Raw genomic sequence first — 22,340 nt, 5'->3', positions numbered from 1 at the left:
ACTGGGGCCCTGCCATCGTCACTTTTGAACTCGCAGCACCTGGCACACTGTGTTGCACATGGCACATGGAAGGTACTACAAAGGAATAGCTAGAGAATGAAAGAAGGAAACTATGGATGAGGGAGCCGAGGGTCAGAAAGGTGAAGTGTCCTGCCACAGGCCATATGACCCATTAATACCCGGCAAGCACTGTGCAGTCCACTTTCTTCTTTATCAAGGGCAACTGGAGAGGAGAAAACACAGCCAAGCATACTGGCTCATGAAGTCTCGTGTTTGCCAGGGAAAGTCCCATTTTACATCTGTTTTTTTCTTATGATTATAATAATAACAATGCCCACTTTTACTATCAAAAGTGTCCCTTTTTTCCTTAAAAATATGAACTGCTTCACGAATTTGCGTGTCATCCTTGAACAGGGGCCATGCTAATCTCTGTATCATTCCTATTCTAGTATATGTGCTGCTGAAGTGAGCACAGAAGTGTTCCATTTTGGATGATAAAGTCTCTGTTCTCGCTGTTATGAGGGAGAGTGGATGGAAGGTCTCTGTGTTTCCCTGACTCCATCTACTCTCCCACCCCTCCCCTCTCCTGACCTGCCAGAAACACAATTAAAATGTCACTTCATTATCTATTCATTGAAAGCCACACTTGAACTGCACTCCCCACAAAGGCCACCTTCCCCCAGCAAAATCTGCCTCAAGAGTGCCCTCATGGCCTGTGCAATGGGGTGACGGGGTTCTCAGCTGCTTAACTGCCTTCCACTGTATCACCAGCAAGTGGACCAAAGATCCTGCCTCAGCATTCTTAGTGTGCTGAATGATGGGCACCTGCTTGCCAGGCCTGTGCCAAAGAAGCCCTCTACCCACACCCCACTAGCTAACTAGTATCCAGCCTTCCTATTCTGCAAGGGCATTTGGGCCTGAACAGCGACTCATCCATCACAGCTCCTGGGGGGCCTGGCAGCCTCTCCAGAGAAGGATGCGCAGGCTGAGATGAGAGCTGGGGTCTCTGAGATCCACCCACCTGGAGAAATGCTGGATTTGAGGGGAGGCAGAGAGGCATCATGAACACAGAGAAACTTCCCACCCAGGGGAGCTCACCAAACCCGGGGCAGCCTCAGGGATGAGCATTTTCAGACATGTTCAGGAAGGCATGGCTAGGATGTTGGATCAGGGGATGGGGCCAGCCCTCCCACTGGTCCTCAGACCTTTAGAGGAGGCCAGGAGGAGAAAAAGAGCCACTGACACCTTAACAGAGTAAGCAAGTACTCTTGGGAGAGCCCCTCCACACCTACGAAGTCATTCAAAGCCTGGGATCCGGAGGTGCCTCTCCCAGAGCCTTCCTCAGTTCAGTCACCTCACTAGGCCCACCCCACTCCTCTGCACCTGTCCCTTTTGCACTAACAGACGACAGAGACCCCCACTCCGCCCCTGTACGACTGCAGAGGCCTCTGTGGTTGCTGCCCAGGCCTTTCATGGGAGTGTGGTGCCTTCGCCAGGACTAGCCCTCTCTCCGCCCCACAGGGCAGGGACCCTTCACTTTCTGGTCCCACAAGGAGCTGTGCCCTGGGTTCTGCCTACAGCCTATACTCAACTGGCTCTTACCAGCCGCCTACCTGAAAGTGGGGCATTCAATCTGGAACCTGAGGTTGGCAGGGCCCAATCTGCTGGGCCTGGACCCAGAGACTCCCTTGGCAGTAGAAGAAGATGGCACCAGGTCTCACTTAACTCTTTCTCTGGCCCTGCCTGAGCTCTGGAGCCCCATGGTCCAGTGCTCCCAGCCCTGGCCCCAAGTTAAACAAGAGGACAAAACCCAGCTTGTGACTTCTTCCCCAAGCTGGCTGACACCTGTTTTCCCTAAGGGAGGAACCCAGGCTGGCTTTGGCCATCTCACCCCCTCCTAGAGAGCAATGGGTATGCCACACTGGGCACTCCTTGAGGTTAGGCCCTCAGCCCTCTTTCTTCTGAATTCCTCTCTTCTTCTAGCCCTCACTTCCCCTACCTAGGCCAGGCCCTTCACTCTGGGAAGAATATCCCAGGAATCATCCATCACCAAGTTCTAGGAGCTGATCTCAGCAACTACGCGGCTGGAAGGAACCTGGAAAATCCACTGTGCCCATGATGGGAATGACCATTAATGCCTGGAGGGCAGGGATGCTGTACGCATCCCTGCAGCCCCAGCCCCAGCGCAACCCAGACACACAGCTCTCAACAGAGGCTTCCGGAACTGCGCGTGAGTCCTAGCTTGCTGTCTCCCTGGCTGCCCTGGAGGCTGGCCCAGAGCAGGCACATAGTAGGCATCTGTGAAGGAAGCAACAGGTTCCTGCCGGATCCTAGGTCCTGGGCTGGGCACTCTGACTACTTTATGTGGGGCAACAACCCTGCAAGGTAGATACCATCATCCTGTTGAATGGATGAGAAAATGGAGGCTCAGACAATGTAAGTGGCTTCCCTGAGGCCACTTGGCAAGTATCAGGCCAGACTTCAAGCTTAATCCTTCCAGTATATGAAGCCTGTGGTCTTTCCGTTTTCATGTCAGTCACTCAATCCATGCATTTGGGGATATCAAAGCCAAATAAGAAGTAGCTCCAGCTCTTGGGTAGTTCATACTGAAAGAGGCAGACAGTTCTGTTCACAGCTACCTGGGACAAGAAACAGACGTGGCCAGGCCTGCCCCAAAAGCTGAAACCTACTGTGTAGGCTGTAGGCAGAGGAAGAAGGCCACTCTTCCTCTGGAGTTTGAGAAAGGCATCTGAGAAGAGGTGGCAGTGGATTCGGCCACAGACAGGACATGAGGAGGCTAAGGATGAGAATGGATTTTAAGCCGGTGGGAAGATGGGTCTGCATCAGGGGCTTCCCAGTGCCCTTAAATGTCATGATGGCCTGTCAGGCAGCCATTTGCACAGCCTGGTGGAGCAGGCAGGGGTGCAGGGAGGACTGGAGGCTGGGAATCTGCCCAGGACCTGTTAGGTTTCTCAGCAGGAGCTGCAGGCCTGAAGCAGGTGGGAGCATTGGGAGCTGGGAGCCGAGTTTGTGTGCCCTGCCTCCATGAGTGTGTCTGGGAGATTCAGGCATCCTCCTGGCCTCCATCAGCGGGAGCTGGGGGAGAGGGAGACCAGTGAGCTCTGACAGACACACCCACCACATCGTTGCACACTTATTTTTCCCACACACTTGACTGGCGTGACCCACAGGGTCACAGGGAATGGCCTTCACTGGGCTGGCAAGTCGAGGGCAATGACAGCCCTCAGTTCCTTGGGCGGCCCCTCCTTCAGGGAGCTGGCCTGGGGCAAAGAGGGCCTTCTGCTCTGTCCCAGGCCAGCCTGCCACAGTGGGGGTGGGAAGGGCCGCCTGGTCCTGTCTGCTTCTCGCTTTTTCTGCCTTCAAGGTCAGCACAGTTCAGGGAGGAGACACTCACAGACTGTCCGAGCACAGGCGCTGTCTAGGGGGTGGTGGGAGGGGAGTGTGGGGCAGGAGAGGAGCCTCTAGCACAGCCATGAACTCACTGCAGAGCCTTCCCAGGCCTCAATTTCCGTTCTGAGAATGGAGGCCTTGGAGCAACTTGAAAGCTTCGACTTTCCTCTAGTTCTTGAACATGCCGTCTTCCTCTTCCCAAGATGTTTCCAGACGGGAGTGGACAGTTAGTTTACTTCAAGTTTTGCTAGTTTTCTATTCCTACACTGTGATTTGAACAGTCCTGCTGTGTTTATGATGTTAGACCCAAACCTGACTAAGAAAATCAGTAGATCCCCTCAAAGTCCAGGAAACTCACGATGATTAAGCTTCCACTCCACGTCAGGCCCCACACCAACTGAAATGGTTTATGTAGATTATCTCATTTCATCTTGACATCAACTCTGGGAAGTGGCTGTTATCATCTCCATTTCCCCTAGTTTGGCGTAATTTCTTAAAGTCCTGCAGTGGTTTCCCAGGACCTTCAGGATAAAATCCAAACTCCTCCCAGCCCACTTTTCTAGCACCACACCACTCCTAACTGGGCTAGTCGCCTCATGGATGGACTGCTTCTCCCACACACAGTCTCAGGGTCTACGATACATACCCCTTTCTCATCCATTCAACTTGTATCTTTCCAAGGCCTGACAAGTCCTTCTTCTCCCCAAGGAAGAGCAGGCAGTGGTGGGGGGCAGGTGAGGCCCTAGGGCACCACACTTAAGGAGGCACTCACTGTCAGGTGCCAGGCCTACACTTGCACGCCCCTGAGAGTGAGCACCTCTTTAAATTTTACACTGAGTGCCTCACTTGCCTCACCCTTGTCCTGGCCCTGCCCCAGAGACTCAATGCCCAACCCAAAGGACCTCTCCCTCCTCCAAAGTCCACAGCCCTTCCTAGTGGGTCCTGTCACTGGACTGTGTCACGGGGACTGATCTTGATGCCTCGTGTGAATGTCCATCGCTACAGGGCAGACACCACTTGTCCCCTGTCCCCATCCTAAAATCAACAGGGCTTGCTCCAGCTTCCAGACTGGCTCCCCATCTGCCCTCCCTCCTTCATCCTCCACCCCATCAACCTAGAATTCCAATTCATCTTTTAGAATCTATATGAAAATTATGGTTTAGCATTATAGCCATTAAAAATTATGTTTCCACATGGGTGAATTCTTCTATACCCTGGCTGACCTGGCTGCAAGAAGAAAAGATTAGATAATTTGACTATACAAAAAAATTTATATGACAATTCCCATAAGTAAAGTCACAAGCAAATAATAAACTGGGAGAAAATATTTGTCACATATATCATACACAAAGGGCTAATGTCACTAGTATATAAAAGATTCTTAAAAATGGAGGGGCAAAGAACCAAAAATCCAATAGCAAATGGACAAAAGATATAAACAGATAATTCACAAAAGGCAATAGTAAAAATGATCATTAAACATGAAAAAAATTTCAACTTCACTTAAAATAGGTAAAAACTAAAATTACAATGAGATACCATTTCTTACCAGTGAGATTGGCAAGAATTCCAAAACTTGACAATAGCATCTGTTGGCAAGGTCGTGGGAAAACAGGAATGCAAACTGACACAACCCCATGGAGGGGAATCTGGCAACACCTAACAAAACTACATCCTCTTCAACTTGATAATCCCATTTTTAGAATCCCAAGCATATGAAACACACATGCACAAGCAAATTAGCATTATTTGTAGTTGCAAAATATGAGAAGCCACCTAAGTGGTCATCCGTAAGAGAGCAAGTGAATAAACCATGATATATACACACAATGGAGTATTATGCAGCTGTAAAAAAGAGTGAGGAAGACCTCTATGGACTGATATGAAGTGATTGCAAGGAAATATTATTGAATGAATAAAGTAAAATGTAAATACATCTAAATCTATATCTGTCTACCTATCTATCTATATATATGCTACTTTTTCTGTAAGAAAGGGGAAATAAGACAACATATAATTTTGCTTCTCTTTATACAAATAAATAGATGCATAAGAAGAAAACAATTAAATTGATTACCTACAAGGAAGCAATGGGTTTCAAAGCAGAGTGACATATCTAACTATACCTTTCTGTATAGTTTGACTTCTGAAAGCATGTTAATGTCCTACATATTTTTAAAAATTAAATTAATAAGAATGAGAAGGAAAAAAACCCCTCAAACTGAAAAAAAAGAAACCTAACTGTAGTTCAAATAAAGACTATAACCACCCTGAAGGATAGAAAAAATCAGGAAGGAAAGACTAATCCTAGTAATTTATGAACATGGCATGGTGAGGTGGGGATGAAGGGAAGGAGGTTTGTTAGTTGTAGTGATTTGGGTGAAACAATTCTGAGAGTATTTTAGATGTGATATAGGATGAGTAAATGAGTGAATTTTGTTGACAGTTTGGGGAGCCCAGGTTTCACTGCTGAAGAAGGACATGCAATTATGAGAGGGAGAAGGCAGGAAACAACCCAGTAGAGATGGATTGGAATTAGAGGTATTGGTGTGGATTCACGATTTCTAAAATACAAATATGTAAGTGTATGTGCATGTGTATGGGTGAATAATACGTGGATGTATAGGTATATGGATGCATGTATTTCCTAGTTTTGTCCCCTGAAAGGGCCAAGGTGCAAAGATACACAGCAATGAGCAAACCCAGATCTGGGTGTCTAATACCATTCCTCGATAAAAGGAACCAGAGCCCCCCAGAGAAATGACTGATTCCAGGGCTGGTGCAGGATAGGTGCAAGATAAGCCTGGAAATCTCCTCTATACCAGAAAGTAAGAACATACTCAAAATAGGGATAGTGGTGTATCAAAATATCATAGGTGAGAAATTCTAAACCCCTGGAAAAACCAGAGTTCATCATTCTATGCAGATAATACATAAATACATTCTATTGCTTACAGTAGAATGCCAAGGGTCCATTGGCAAGAATGGAGGCAGTGCTGGAGTTGCAAATGCATCATTGTGCAATCTCGTGTTAATGATTGGATGAGCCAAGAATCATCAATGGGTGCTACATCTAGGGAGAGACCAATGAGGAGCAGGGTACTGCATGGTTTTAAAATGTCTACCCATAGACCACTTGCTAGTTCCAAGGCAGAAAAAAAAATCATCCTATAATGGAGAAATCAGACACTGCCTGGACTGAAAGATCAAAATTAACATCACCAATGAGGGCCTCCTGATGATGACCTGAGAAGAACCAAGAGGGCTTATGCAGGGTTCTGGCCAAGAATACAAAACCTAGATCTAATCATGAGGAAACATCAGACAAATTCAACATGAGGGAATATACTGTATTACAAGTAAGTGGGGGCATTGTATTCTTCAAAGATGTCCATGTCATAAAAAACAAAGAAAGGCTGTGAAAAGGTTCCAGATTAAAGGAGATAAAGAGACACAACTAAATGCCATATCCGACCCTAGATGAGATCTACTGGAGGGAGAAATGCTGGGGAGAACATTATGAAGTTAACTGACAAAATAGGGATACAAAGGATAGATTAAAGTGTTGTATAAATGTTAAATGTATTGATCAACCATGCTATGATTATGTCAGAGAATATGCCTATCCTTGGGAAGCACATGCTGAAGTATGACTTACCCTCAGATGGTTCAGGAAGAACACGTGTGTGTGTGTGTGTGTGTGTGTGTGTGTGTGTGTGTGTAAGAGAGAACACAAATGATTAAGCAAGTGCTGTAAAATGCGAACAGCAGGTAAATCTGAGATATGAGAATATAAGGATATTCTTTGGATTATTTTTATGTTTGCAGTTTCTCTGTAATTTAAAAATTTTCCCAAATAAAAAATGTAAATGTATGTTCCAATATTTGAAAGATGTTCTCTTATTTGTAGGAGTGGACTCTCCTCAGCCAGGGGACTGCCAGCAGGCAGCCAGGCCAGGGAGGAGTTCCTAATCAAACCCATCTGGGTTCAGTGTGTGGCCTTGGAGAAGTGACTTGACCTCTCGCGTCTCTGCACCCTCCTCTGGGGCCATGCCCACCTCATGCTCTTGGAACAATTAAAAGAGATGATGCCTGCAAATACTTGGCCCAGGCCCCCCATAGTGTGGGCTGGACATCTATGGGAGCTATGACTTCACTGGCGGTGTTATCATCAGCATAAACCCCTTTAGGACACAGAGCTGAGAGCTGTCTACGTTTCCAAGAGCCACTTCTGGTCTGGAGCAGGACCGTGAGCCAAGAACAAGCAGCACTTGCTAGAGGGTGGCTTCCACCAGTAAAGTGGCCCCCTCACCCTCCTGTTTCACCCTCAGGCCTCAGCTTCTAGAACTCAGGTGTCCTCATCTGCAAAAGCCTTTCCTTTTGGCTGGCACTTCTTCAAGGCCCCCTCCTGGTGACTCTTGTGGCACCTTGCTAGAACTATTCTAGTCCCCTCCTTCAGCTCCTCCTCTCTGGGTAAGGGACCCGAGGTGGCACTTCAGTGTGGATTCATTTATGGCCCCATTTTTCCTCTTCCAGGGAAACCTTTTGTGACAGTGCCATCATTCTTGTGTTCCTGGCAAAAGGAACTATAATCCCTGGTCAACAGGAAGGTGTGTGCATGTGTGTGTATACACGTGTGTGTGTTTGTATGTGTGTCTGTGAGCTGTGGACTTTCTTGGAGGCCATGACATCAGCCCTTAGGCCAGGCCTGGCGTGTTGAGAACTTGGGTCCACCTTGGGGCCAAGGCCTGTGCTTGCCCCTCCCACCCCACTCCGCTCTTCTTTTGCCCCGGGAGGCCGACCCCTGCAGACACAGCAGTGGGCTCCCTTGCCTCTGGCCTTGTGTCAGCTCAGCCTGTAGGGCCCTAAGTGGAGAATGGAGGAAGGGAGTTTGGGGTTTGGGGTTGGGGTGTTTAATGCCTTGTATCCCTTTCTTCAGGGAGGCCTCAGACTGGCTGTATCCTTGGACCAGAGGTCACAGCCCCGGTAAGGTGGCCCCTCCACCCCACCCTCACTGTCTCTGCTTCCAGCAGCCCCTCCCTCTCCTTGCCCCTTTAGTGTCCCCGGGTGTAACAGCTCCCTGGTGTTCACAGCCCTGGGGTACTGCACTGGGTCTTGAGAGTTCCCTGTACCTGGCACTGGCCTTTGAACTCAACTCTCCAAATTGTCTACAAACTGGAGTTTGCCACCTGTTTCCTGCCAGGCTCCTGACTCATGCGGACCCCTGTGGAGGGAGGCAGTGCCCTCTCCCTTAAATGTATTTGGTACTTGTCTGCCCGGGAGGCCCCACATTGCCATGCTCAGGGAGGGCATCTCAGGGAGGGCATCTGCCGCAAAGCCATTCACACTGCAGAACAAAAGCAAGGGCTGCCACGTCGGGCCTCTTCTGCCTGCTGCTTCTTGTTCCAACTTCATTTCATCCTTTCATAAGTTACTGTTCTGTGAGAAGCATTACAAGAAGGAAATTAAAAGAGAGAAAAGTTGGTGGAGGAATACCTTTCTTTCTTTTTTTTGGTTTAAACCTTTTGTTATGATCTCTTTAGGAGCCTGATCCAACTAGAGGGACATGTGGCAGAATATGTTCTTCAAAATTAGTTCTGAGAGACACTTGGGGCTCTTTATTATTCATTCTATTAAAATCAAAATATTAGCTGATGCCTGTCGCATCGTCAGAGCGGGTCTGGCAACTTCTCTGATGCATTGTCTACTTGAAAGTAAAGACGAAGGCCTTTCATGTGGAAGCCTCTATCAGGTCCATTCTGTTCTCCTGCTTGCAATGACAGAAAAACCCTGGCCTGCTCTGTGTCTGAGACGCTGACAGATCCAGGGCAAAGCAGTGGAGCCCATCATGTGTGCCATTGTGCCAGGGCCCTCTGGGCAAGGCTGCCTCTTCCGGGGCCCTACCTTTCCCCCACCAAGGGTGGCCATTGAGCAGCAGGAAGACCCCTCCTTGCCCTACGAGTGTGGCTTCTCATACCCATTGATTTTGAAGTGGGTGGAGGGAACAATGCCAGGGACCACTAGGCTTAAAGATCAAACTGCCTTGCCATTTCCTTGGATGCCCTCTGCTGCCTTTACCTCTGGAATAAATACCACAATGCAGATAATTCCATTTCTCCAGCAGGAACAAACCAATCTGGCTGTGGTGCTCTGCTCTAGAGCCACCCAGAGGTTGTCCTGGTGATGTCTTCAATTGGGGCCCTAGGTAAATAGAGAAGTTCTTAGCTTAACAGAGGCTTGTCTTTTCTGAGGACAGTGGGTGGAACCAGAGTCCCCAACCAATAAGGGATCCTGAATGGCTGAGCAAGGCTTGTGCCTGGTGGCTGAATTACACAGCAGATGAATGCAAGTCACTTGGGGGCCTTCCAGCCAGCTGTGGAGAAAGACTCTCCTACGCTGGATGTGGGGAATGTGGGTGCTGCAGGTGGTCAAGGAGGCAGAGATTCCTGGGGGCTGGGTGGGCTTCCCAGGGCTGGTGGGATTGGACAGGTAGTTAAGCACCGGGAAGGAGAGAGAAAAGGGAAGAGCCAGGAGGAATGTGAGTGACAAGCTTGGAAGCCAGGGTGGGAGACCATCTCGGGAGGGACAGGAAAGGAGCATCTGTTGGGGGAGTGGTCAGAAGTCAGGCTGGAATGCCCTCAACTGCAAGGAAGATATTTCTCTCTCCTTCCTTCCTTCCCTCCTGCCTGCCTGCCTGCCTGCCTGCCTGCCTGCCTGCCTGCCTGCAAGGAAGATATTCCTCCCTCCCTCCCGTCCTTCCCTTCCTTGGGGGAGTGGTCAGAAGTCAGGCTGGAATGCCCTTGACTGCAAGGAAGATATTTCTCCTTCCTTTCCTTTCCTTTCTCCTTCCTTCCTTCCTTCCTTCCTTCCTTCCTTCCTTCCCTGCAAGGAAGATATTCCTCCCTCCCTCCCTTCCTTCCTTCCCTGCAAGGAAGATATTTCTCCTTCCTTCCTTCCTTGCAAGGAAGATATTTCTCCTTCCTTCCTTCCTTTCTTCCTTCTTTCCTTCCTTCCTTCCCTCCCTCCCTCCCTGCAAGGAAGATATTCCTCCCTCCCTCCCTTCCTTCCTTCCCTGCAAGGAAGATATTCCTTCCTTCCTTCCTTCCTTCCTTCCTTCCTTCCTTCCTTCCTTCCTTCCTTCCTCCCTCCCTCCCTCCCTCCCTCCCTCCCTCCTCCCTTCCCTTCTCCTTCCTTCCTTCCCTGCAAGGAAGATATTTCTCCTTCCTTCCTTCCTTCCTTCCTTCCTTCCTTCCTTCCTTCCTTCCTTCCTTCCCTCCCTCCTTCCTTCCTCCCCTCCTTCCTTCCTCCCTCCCTCCCTCCTTCCTTCCTTCCATTTCCTTGAGCAATCCTAAATTCAATATTAATCTCCCTAGACCTATCTTGTTGATAAATGTTGATTTCCCCAGCACACCTGTTCATATTTCAGATGGAAATATATTATAAAATCACGCCATTCGCTGGTGATTACCATGGTAATCAGGCACGCTCAATGACAGGCCAGCACTCCTCTTGAAGACAAGGGTCTGGAGATAGAAGCTTTCACGTCACTTATGCCATGCCTGGGGAGAGAGGGAAATGAAGCAGGCATGGGTGGTGTTTGGGAGGGATGGTTTCCTTCTCTGGGGAAGTCTTGGCAGACAGCACAGCCCCAAGGGCCCAGGAGGGCTCTGCAGGGTGATGGGGGGTGGGCCAGACGAAGGCAAGTAAGTGGGAGGGCAAGGCCTGCATACCTTGGTGTTCTACAGAGTATATACAGCTAGCAACACTTTTACAGGATCCATGGCAAGAGATTTGAGCTACCAGGATCAGGTATCTTAGTCAGAATATCATTCAACCTCCCACCAGGTATAGGAACAATCTCTACAGCCTCCTAGAACATCACAAAGATATAATTATTATTACTGCTTCTCTCTATAATAGGATTATGGTTTAGGGTCTGATGAAAGCCCAGGTTGTTTGGATGGTATTATTTAGTCCTGATGCAGTTCATTTTAAGTTTTCTAACCAGATTGCTTGGCTTCAGATTCCAATTCTAGCACTTACTGGCTGTGTGACCTTGGACAAGTTACTTAACCTCTCTGTTACTTTTCACTTGTAAAAAGCAGATAGTACAAGTTTCTAACACATAGGACTGTTGTGAGGATTGTTAATTAATAAACGTAAAATGGTTGAAATAGTGCCTGTTACAGAGTAGTTGCTTCGAAAGGTAAGTCACTGAGATCCTTGAGTCACCCCTTTATTTTCATAGAAGAGGGAACTGAGGCCAAGCCATGGGGCAAGCAGGTAACGAGGACTGGACTGGACTGCACTCTGAGCTAATGCTGTTTATATGACACTCTATCCCCTTGCTCTCTAAGGCTAAGGAAAATTTCCATGGAGGAGTGCTGTGAGCTGAGCAGTGCATAAGAAACGAGCGTGGGAATCAGCATTTTACCATGTGGCAGACCTGCCTGGGCTGTAGCAGAGCCTCCCCACTCAGTGGACGAGGGACAGGAAGGATCAAAGGTACAGCCAGTATCCTGGGCTTTGCACAAACATTGCCTCACCTCCTTCTCCTGATACCCCCATGTTATCCTTTCTGAACAAAGAGGTGACTGAGGCCCCAAGAGCCCAAAGCTGCATGACAATGATGGCAAATCAGGACTGGAACCCAGACCCCCTGCCTCCCCACCCACAGCTCTTTCAGCTCCCTTCCCAAATATATCGGCTTGTTGGCCTCTAGCTGTCCTGTTTGCTACCCAAAACTAGGACCTGGTCCACCTTCTCAAGCCCAGTCACCCCCTTACTCCCACTGAAGCCCTGGAATCTTAGGCCTAGTAGGGGTTGCAGGTTCCAAAGTACTCACATCCTTAAAGGACATAAACATCTGTAGGCTTCAGCCACCCCCACAATTGCCTATGCACGTTAGATGTGCCTAATAAAAACAACCACTACAGTAGCTGCATTTATTGCTTACTCTGTTTTAGGGTCTATGCTACCTTCTCCTTTTAATATGATGATATTTGCCATTAATTGAATTATTTTACATTGCACCAGACATGGTATAATCCAAACCAGGCCAGGAGCTGCAGGCTCTGTATTACAGAACCCACCCCACCAGAGGCAGCTGACAGGCCATTATTCTGTGTCCTGCAAACTCTGTGCAGTGATAAGGAAACTCCACCAATTTGATGCTTTATCTGGTTGCAGGTTGAGGAAAGATATTATTTCAATCAAGATAATGATTCTATTTCTTGAACGGAAATGAGATTTTTTTTTTTCATTGCCTCATGGGGGTGCCACCAAAATCTGTCTTGGGCTGGAACAGGTCATGAACAAGTTAGAGGATTTTCTTGTAACCTGAGAGAGAGTGTAAACATGAAGGAGAACTGAAAGAAGGGAGCTTGCTTGCAAGAGAAAAACGTATCTGCCAGGCCTACACGATTACAAAATAAGCTCAATTTGGAAAATGTATACAAGCATTGAACAGAGCCTTCAAGACCAAACTTCAGAAGATAAGTGCCCAGTGTGAGCCCCACAGCCTGGAATTCAAGTGAGGTAAATGGCCTTTAAAGGCCATGATGATACCAAAGATGCACAGAGGAGACTCAGCTATGACAGGACCTTAGACATCTTCTAAGCCTGCTGTCAGGCAGTGTGGATCAGCTGTGTAACTGTGCTGACAGATGACCTAGCTCCTGTTTCAGCCCCTTCTACCAGAGGGGGCTTACCACCAAAAGAACCCATTCCATCTTGGACCAGATCCTATGTTGAGAAAGTACCTCCAAATTATAGTCAAGTCACTTCATAAAAGGAAACCACAGTGAAAATTCACATGGTGCTCGACAATGCAGGAAATCGAAATGCACTTTGGAAACAGAATACATGACATGCAAATGGCATCAGATGATAAATGCAGAGAGACCTCAATAATTCGCACTAAATAGTGAAGTTAGTGAAATTTTAAATTATTTTAAATATTTGGGGATTCCAGGGGCTGTCACGCAGTATCTCAAATAATTTGCTTTAAATAATAATTTAAATTGTATGTATAATTTGCTTTAAATAATAATTATTATTTGCAATTAGAAATAAAAATAATTTATTATTTGCAATTAGAAGTAAAAGTAATAGGCCGGGCGCGGTGGCTCACGCTTGTAATCCCAGCACTTTGGGAGGCCGAGACAGGCGGATCATGAGGTCAGGAGATCGAGACCATCCTGGCTAACACGGTGAAACCCTGTCTCTATTAAAAATACAAAAAATGAGCCGGGCGTGGTGGCGGGCGCCTATAGTCCCAGCTACTCGGGAGGCTGAGGCAGGAGAATGGCGGGAACCCGGGAGGCGGAGCTTGCAGTGAGCCAAGATTGAGCCACTGCACTCCAGCCTGGGCGACAGAGCAAGACTCCGTCTCAAAAACAAAAACAAAAACAAAAATTTAGAAGTAAAAGTAATTTACAATTCCTGTATCAATTGTTTATATAGTAACTCTAAAGAGTTTGAAAACGTTTGTAAAGTTCTTATGCATTTTAAACATTCCACTGAGAGCTGAATCAGGCTATTAATTGCTCCCTCTCCAAAGAAAAGGCCTATTTCAGTTCAGTTCCTTCTGGAATAACCCCTAGTGCTGACTCTAAAGACCCAAGAAGGTGGCACCTTTCTATACTGCATCAGATTCACCACAATTTTGGAATCTAAACCACAGTGTCGTTGGGTGCAGACTATCATTGGAAAGTAACACAAAACTCTGGCAATATTGGTTGTCTCTAGGATAGGAGCCTGCTTGAGGCCAGAGGTAGAGAGGAGACTTTTTACACTATACCTTCTGGTACTTTTGAATTTAGAGCCATGAGACGATAGTGTCTATTAAGAATAAAATTCCAGTTAAAAAAGCACACGCTATTTTCAGTTAAAAAAACAGACTTCGGTATTGATTTCTATTTTAATACTTATACTCCCAAAATACAACCTTACTGCAATGAAAATTACTGCCAGGTCAGTGAAAATGACATGTGGCTGTCTCGACAATAGTGGTGCTCGCAGGCATGAGAATAAAAGCAACTGATGCTCTGTCCAGGTCTCTGTACGTGCTGGGGGTGCCCAGTCCCCAGCTGCTGAGTGTGGCACACAGCTTTCACTCATGACATTCTTGGATCATTACTCTTGGTTAAGGTGATGCTTTGGAGGCTGCACCACCAGCTATACTCTGGGGGCAGCTGCTGACAAACAAGGGGACACACAAGCCCTGCCCCCTGCCTCCAAGTCAGACATCACTGTAGTGCAGTTGACGTGGACCAGACCCAGGGAGACCTGCCCTGAGACCACATTCTCACTCAGCTCTTGCTTCTTTATCCAGCTTCCCTCTCTCCTTGACAAGGGTTTCCTAAGAGCTCTCCCTGGATGCATCACATCCCACTGAAACCTGACTCAGGCTCTGCTTCTAGGAAGCCCAACCTAAGTCAGTCACCAGTGGCTCAAAATGAAGCCCTCCAGCATCTTTTCAGAGGGTGGTCCCAGGAGTTGGAAGCGCACATGAGCCTTCCTCCTTGAAGGCAGCACCATAACCACCTTCCTGCCTCGCCGAAGACCACCAGTCTGACATTATACAGCCCACGAAAGCCAGCAACAGCAAAACACGAACATCCAGAACAGAGAGAGTTCCGACAACCGGACCCCATGGGGCAGCACAACAATTACTCTTCTTCCCCAGGATGAATAAGCAGGAGGCAAGGGCTGAGCCAAAAGGGCCTGTTGCATAATCAGAGCGATGTCCAGTTATGTGCAGTGGAAAGTCAGTGTGGACGTCTTAGGCAGCTCTACCACTTACTAGCAGAGCAAACTAGAGCAAATATTGAACGATTCTGAGCCTCAGTTTCTTCATCTGCAAAACGGGAATACTGGACAGAGCCTTTGTAAAACACCTATGAGGCAGTACCATCAAGTGTGCTGTGAACTGGTCATGCAATGTGAATACTGGCTGTTGTTATGGAGATTTAGAACTAGCTACCTTCTCCTGCTTGCTTGGGACAAATATTAATTAATCATCATTAAATAAATAAATCCCAGCACAGTACCTAGAGCTTTCTGTGTGAGAAGCAGTTCTGGGGAAAAGCAAGCGGACAATTGGGAGTGCTCTATTGGTGACTGTCCACCAGGAGCTCAGGATGTGGTCCCATTAGTGGCCTCACAGGGCTCTGGTGGCCCTTGGCTGCAGCTGTCTGGAGAAGTTTCTCTCTCTCTCTCTGTGTGTGTGTGTGTGTGTCTTATTCTCTCTCTCTCTCTCTCTCTCTCTCTCTCTCTCTCTCTCTCTGAGACAAAGGGAATATCTCCAATGTAGATTTCCTGTAATCCACTCAGTGTATAGACTGATCTCCAGTACAACCTCAAGTTTGTGAAAAATTTATGCAGTCATTTTCATGTCATAGAGTGGCCGAGAAACTGGCAGAAACTAAATTTTATTCACATAGGTGAAGAATCCTTTATTCCATCCTGATTCTTTGCATCTAGATCATTCCTAAAGCCATGCCAAGCCCTCCAGCACCCGGCCCTGTCCAGCCTCACCAGCATCTTCTCCCCTCTCACCCTCAGACCCATGCCTACGCCATCCTCCACGTAGGCATCCACCCATTCCTTCTATGGCCTCCCTCCTCCATCAGTCCAGTTCAAGCCTCTCCTTCTCCAGGAAGTCTTCCCTAATCATTTCCCATCCCCAGCATTTCTGCCCGGGCCATGCCAGCCAGAGCTGGCGCACACACCTGGCCATAAAGTTCTTTGTCTCATGTGCAGGTGTCTTCTCTTCCCACACTGGACTGAAAGCTCCTCCAAAACAGAGCCAATGCCTGCTGCTTCTCGTGGATTTCCCAGAGCCTCCAGGTGCTGCCTGGCACCTGGTGATTAATGACATTCTCAGATTGATTAATGGATTGGTTCCTGTGACTGCACTTAGTTTAACATACTGTTAAATGGCCTCTATGAGAATTTACTGTTCTGAATAGGGGGTCAACCTAGCAGCAAACTTAGAATTGTACAAACTGTTTGTGGCCCCAAGTAAAAAATAAAAGCACATTTCTCTTTTTTCTAGAGTCCTGCTCTCCCGCACAGCAATCAAGTCAAGGGAGTGACTCTTTCACGAGCCAGTGGGAACATTCTCCACTTAGAGGGCAGAGCCAGGGTTCAAACCACCCTCCTTCAACTCAATGCCTTACATTCCTGGGTTCAGCCCCACCCTGAGGGAGGAACCTTCCAGAAGAAGAACCAAAAGCCGATCCCATCCAGGTCATGCTCTTTTCCTCTAACAGGGAAATCCAACTACTTCCCAGGAACATTGTTAAGCCACAGAACTAAAAAAAGCAAAATTCATACTCACAAGCACCGACGCCTTAGTTTTAAATTTCAGGACACCAGTTTTTCTGCAAATCTGCTCATTTCCTGCAAAGAGAAGAAAGGGACGGAGAATCATATTAGCATCTGCTCTGGGTATCCTCAGCAGTTTCCTGGCCGACCTCAGGCTTCTGCACCTTCTCTGTGTTCTCACTCCCAGCAGCACTCTCCCCTCCCCAGGCACACCGCATGCTAGTTGGGTGGGCGCCCCTCGCTCCTCGCAGGATCCCACCCCTCCAGGCCCGTGGGCTCGGCCCACGCCGCCTCCCTCTCCCTCCCCGGCGCTGTGCCAGTCTCAGATTGACCACTGCCTCCAATTCCCTGAAGGCGCCCCGGCTTCTTCCCACTCCGGAGTGAGGCCTCCACTTCTGTAGCATGGGGTTGCCTAGCAACCCTGCGCGTGCAGCTCGGAAGGCCTTCCTAAATTGGACCTCACAGCACAGGGCATCTCCTTGTACAGCTGCCTGCATCTTAACAATCTGGCTCTGAATAATAACACAATGGTAATTGCATTCATGGACCCCAAACTACATTTAAATAATGTTCAAGAGCTGACACAAACCAACAAAGGCCAGAAAATGCATCGTGGAGGTTGACTGTGAGGCCAGGCAGGAACGTTCGGGGCGGGAGGGAGTTGACACCAAAGACTTGAGTTAATGACAACGCTAACCTGAACTGTGAATTCTCCTGCATTTCGCTTGAGTGTGTCACCACTGTAATGTGTTGTAATGTGAGTCTGGGCAATTAACGCCCAGAGGCAGTGATGCTTCAAGACAGGATGCCCTTTAGTTCTGCTGATGCATACGTGGATTTTTGGAGGGAGTCGGGAAGTGGGGAGCTCCTTGGACAGCAGGGGAGACTGTTCATGAGTGATTTTACTTGGCTTTTACAATCGTGGCTAAATCCATTTTCAAAGGTGGGGGAAAGAACTTACCAAGCAAGGGCACAAAGCATTTGCTACCTCAGCCAGGGACAAATTCGACATGACTGATGCACTTCAGGATAAGAAGTGAAGGCAAAGAGGCCTTGACACTGGCCAAACGCAGACTGAGCAGCCTAGCTCGGAATGGGGAAAGGGGTGGGTGCGAGAGGCCAGCTTCGATCTGTGTCCCTGGCAGAGGATACTGTGCAGCTCTGCTCAAGAGAGGAGGGTCTTAGCACACAAGCAATGGCAAGCTGGCAATCTGCTCCTTGTGGAGCCTTAGCAGCAAGGGCTGGCAGATCAGCCCTGATCATTTGAAAGCTAGAAGCATTTTGTTTTTAAGAAGCTCAATCCTCCTGCAAGGGTCTGGGGCAGATATCTGTACATCCACGTCCATCAGCATTGTTCACAATAGCCAAAAGACGGAGGCAAGCCAAACGTCTATAGGAAGAAGAATGGATAAACAAATGTGGTATATACATGCAGAAGAATTTTATTTAGCCTTAAAGTGGAAGGAAATTCTGATACAGGCTACAGCATGGATGAACCTCCAGCCCATTATGCTAAGTGAAACAAGTCAGTCACAAAAACACAAATACTGTATGATTCCACAGGAAGTAGAAGGCTAGGCGTGGTGGCTCATGCTTGTAATCCCAGCACTTTGGGAGGCCGAGGCAGGCAGATCATGAGGTCAGGAGATCGAGACCATCCTGGCTAACACGGTGAAACCCTGTCTCTACTAAAAATAAACACACACAAAAATTTAGCAGGGCATGGTGGCGGGCGCCTGTAGTCCCAGCTACTCGGTGGAGCTTGCAGTGAGTCGAGATGGTGCCACTGCACTCCAACCTGGGCAACAGGGCAAGACTCCACCTCAAAAAAAAAAAAGACAGGAAGTAGAATGGTGGTTGCCAGGGCTGGGCAGGGAAAGGAGAATGAGGAGTTATTGTTTAATGAGGATAGAGCTTCGTTTGAAAAGATGAAAAAGTTCTAGGATGGATGGTGGTGATTGCACAACGGTGTGAATGTTCTCAATGAATCACACACTTAACAAATGGTTAAAATAAAAATCACCCTGCAACAATAGCACAGCATACACCTCCACACTGTTTCTCTGCAAGACTTCAGTCCATCTTCATTTTGGAAGTCAGAGTGGCCTGTGTCATTCACAAGCTTGGACAGGGAGACTCACTAGGACCAAAGGACACAGTGGACAGTGTGACTGGCCAGGGAGCCTGTATTAGTCTATTCTCACACTGATAATAAAGACATGCCCGAGAGTGGGTAATTTATAAAGGAGAGAGGTTTAATTGACTCACAGTTCTGCATGGCTGGGGAGGCCTCAGGAAACTTACAATCATGGTGGAGGGGGAAGCAAACACATCCTTCTTCACATAGTGGCAGCAAGGAGAAGTACAGAGTGAAGAGGAGGAAAAGCCCCTTTATAAAACCATCGGATCTCATGAGAACTCACTCGCTACCACAAGAGAGGTATAGGGGAATCTGGCCCCATGATTCAATTATCTCCCACTGGGTCCCTCCCACAGAATTTGGGAATTACGGGAGTTACAATTCAAGATGAGATTTGGGTGGGGACACAGTCAAACACTATCAGAGCCCATGGCTCGTAAGCATGGTGTTTGTGCAATGTGGCCTCAGACAGAGAGAGCGGTCTGAGAATTGAGAGACAGGATTCTCCTGTTCCCACCTCTTGAAATCCAAACACCATCACCTTCCAGAACTCAGCCTCCTTCCGCTTAACCAGTCCTATCCCTGTGTCCCCTGCCTGCTCTCCCCACTGGGAACCTGGGCTCTTATTACACTCTCATTGTTACCCTTTGTTCACCTCATGGCCCCTGCCTAGAAAGCCCCTTCCTGTGCCCACCATCTGACCTAGTCTTGCTCTTTCTACTGGGTCCACATCAAAGTCCACCTCCCTCATCACGCCTTCCAGATCCCTCCCAGTTGTACTTTCTCTGAATGCCACAGCCTGTAATCAATCACTTGCTTAGGTACTATTCTATGTTCCTGTCTGAAAATCTGGTCTCTTCTAATAAGTCCCTGAAAGGAACCCTGAGCAATGATTACTGCTAACATTTTTTGTCTACTACAGGCTATAGCTCAGGGCTGAGCATACCACGGCTGCCAGATTGCCTTGCCTCCTTTCTCAGGGAATTCTAACCATAGCTCCCCTGCCTAGGGCACAAAGCATGACTGCTGGCTGCAGTGCCCTGGAGCTAAATATTCCAGGCGGATGTTCAGTTCCCTCCAGTCACTTAGAGGTGTAACTCAATGTGTGCAATAAACAATTGAGCATTTACAGATTTTATTAATTTGGAAAGGTCATTAGCGCTAACAGCTTCTCCAAGTGAGAGTGAATAAATAGCATGGGTAATTTTTTTCTATGCCCTGGATTTTTTTTCTTGGAATGTACTTCAAGCCTAAAAAATAATGTTACAAGTAAAAAAGAAAAAATCCAGGCCTTGGAGACAGGGGGAGACTGACAGGAGTTCTGGACAAGCCTCGTCCCCTCTGTCTTCCCATCTGCAAAACAAGGGGTGGTCTCAAAGGTTCTTCCAACTTAGGAAAATAAAATTATGATTCGATTTTAAGAATGTGAAATTAGCTAGTGACCTTCCAAGTTAGCAGTTACTGCCTCTCCCCCACCCATCCTTCCAGATGCCCCTCGCCTCTGGATAGATACGGCATGAGTTCATGTCTCTGCAGCCAGAACAAGGTTCTTAATCATTTCAGGTGCCTTCCCGGGCCCTGACCTGGGTGCTCTCAATCCCGACGACCTGGCTCGCCTTGCTCTCATTAGATCATTAAGGAATACTCAAGACTAATGACTTGTTTTCTCAAATCTCCAAAAATGGCTGGAAAGGGGCAGGAGGGCATCATCCAAGCTCTGTCTCTCCAGTCCTTGGCTCGGTGACCAGCCAGTGCTGTCTGTCAAGGGCTGGCCTCTGTGGGACAGATGCTCCTGGCTCTTCCCCACAGGCAAGAAATGGAAGCAGCATTCAGGGAGTGGAGTGGAGGGGCTCTGGCTGCAGCCTGCTGTTGTGGGGAGAAACACTTGGCCCTTGACCAGAGTGCTGTTTGCCAAGGCTTTTCCCGACATCCTTTTCTCTCCATATCCTCATCGGTCCCTCTTCTCTCTGCCTTGGGTGTGGGTAGATGCCGGGAAGATGGGAGTGCAATGTCTGTCTGTGACTGTGTGGCCACTCATGCCCCCACCTCCAGACTGCCTGGGATTATCAGGAGCAAGAAGACTGAGTGTGAATGAAGACTCTATAAGTAACAACATTAATACTAATCTTAACATTACCATTGATATTAATTATATGATGGTTTATGATTAAAGAAGTATTTTCCCATGTATGTATCAGGTAGGTAGAATAGATTCAACACATTTGTTGAGTACCTGCTGGGGATGCAGATATGAAAAGGTGTGAGTCCTGCCTGCCAACTCCTTGCAGGAGTGTTATAGACAAGATGATGGAGGCACAGAGGAGTTGAGCAACTGTCTTAGCGCCATCCAGCTAGCAGACACTGAAGCAGTGCTCAAACCAAGCCCATGAACTCGGGGGCCCTTTGCAACTGTACCTGTGTGACTTGTGAGTTTACTATGAAATTTAGCCTGCAAAATGTCATTCAGAAGGGACCAGCCACTAGACAGGATGGTTTGGGGACAGTGGGATTTTGTGCCTAGAATGAAACAATAACCATGGGCTTCAAAGTGCATGGGAGGCCCTAGGCACCCCAGAGAGGCAGGCCCTGAGCTGAGCACAGTGCAGAGCCCATTGCAGACACAGCCTTGCTGTCCATGGCCTTTTTGCCTATTGCTAAAGACCTCTCCTCTCAGCAGCCTTTGTAGAGAGGCCTTGAAAGTTGAGGCAAATTCATGACATCTTCCCCACCAATCTGCCCCATCCAATCTGCACTAACCTTTCTCTGGCACAGCACTTATAATCAGCATGTGACACAAAATTGGTGTTGTTCTTCTTGGAGTCTCTTTTCGGGGGAAAAAGTCCCATGCTCGGGGGAGTCGTACAAATCTCTCACTTTACAACCAAGGCCACGGAAGCCCAGTGGGGCCAAATACCTTGCCTTGAGCACACTAAAGACAAGAGCAGAAGTCAGATTCCCAAACTCCCTACCCAGGACCTACACACACTCGCCTTGAAGAAGTGGGTAGGGACAGGCTGTGCTTTGCTTCCTCTGACCTTCCAGCAGGTGGAAGATGAGCACACGGCCACCCTCAGTGACCCATGGGAGGACGGCCAGGTCATGGGTCCTGTGGCAGGGTCTGTAGCTCCCAAGAGGCCATAATGCTTCGTGGTTCAGAGGCAGCCTGGCCCTGCCATCGACCAGCTGTGTGACACTGGGTGAGTGACTTGACCTCTCTCTGCATCAGATTTTTACCAGCAAACGGGGCATAATAATGCTACTTGCATCCTACTTCACAAGGTTGAAGCAAGAATTAAATAAAGAGAACAAGGAGAAACACTTGGTGCAGGACCTTAGCTGGGGCCAGCAAGGCTGGCTTTTCTCTGGGAGGTGAGTTCCATGGTGGCAGGTGGAGGACACTGAGCACTGTGCTTATTGCTCAGTCCTCAGTGCCTTGCATGGGGCAGACACAAAAATG

General features: G+C 48.1%; 1 protein-coding gene, 1 long non-coding RNA gene and 1 other non-coding gene across 11 annotated transcripts in view; 1 reads left to right on the top strand and 2 right to left on the bottom strand.

Moving 5' to 3' along the window:
* The window catches only part of ZBTB7C (zinc finger and BTB domain containing 7C), a 383,033-nt gene that overhangs the window by 141,177 nt on the left and 219,516 nt on the right, over nt 1-22,340 (bottom strand). For 8 of the 9 annotated variants that reach the window (XM_045378028.3, XM_045378031.3, XM_065533857.2 and 5 more), the window contains one exon: nt 16,757-16,818. Coding sequence is in view for 1 of the 9 variants with exons in the window: in XM_065533856.2 (XP_065389928.1) it covers nt 16,146-16,153 (8 nt within the window). In the remaining 8 variants the exon portion in view is untranslated. Of the gene's footprint in view, nt 1-16,145; nt 16,262-16,756; nt 16,819-22,340 lie in introns of those variants that run through there. The other variant, XM_065533856.2, reaches the window with a different exon arrangement.
* On the bottom strand, nt 370-473 carry LOC123570161 (U6 spliceosomal RNA). Its single transcript, XR_006694153.1, has one exon. It is a non-coding gene; the product is annotated as a U6 spliceosomal RNA (small nuclear RNA).
* Nucleotides 11,790-16,375, top strand: LOC123570030 (uncharacterized). The gene is made up of 2 exons (XR_010582850.2): nt 11,790-11,916; nt 16,177-16,375. It is a non-coding gene; the product is annotated as an uncharacterized lncRNA (long non-coding RNA).

The sequence above is a fragment of the Macaca fascicularis genome, chromosome 18 (genome assembly GCF_037993035.2).
Source record: "Macaca fascicularis isolate 582-1 chromosome 18, T2T-MFA8v1.1".
NCBI classification, from domain to species: domain Eukaryota; kingdom Metazoa; phylum Chordata; class Mammalia; order Primates; family Cercopithecidae; genus Macaca; species Macaca fascicularis.
Note: the sequence above shows the minus strand (reverse complement) of the source record. Positions and strands in the feature narration are given on the sequence as shown.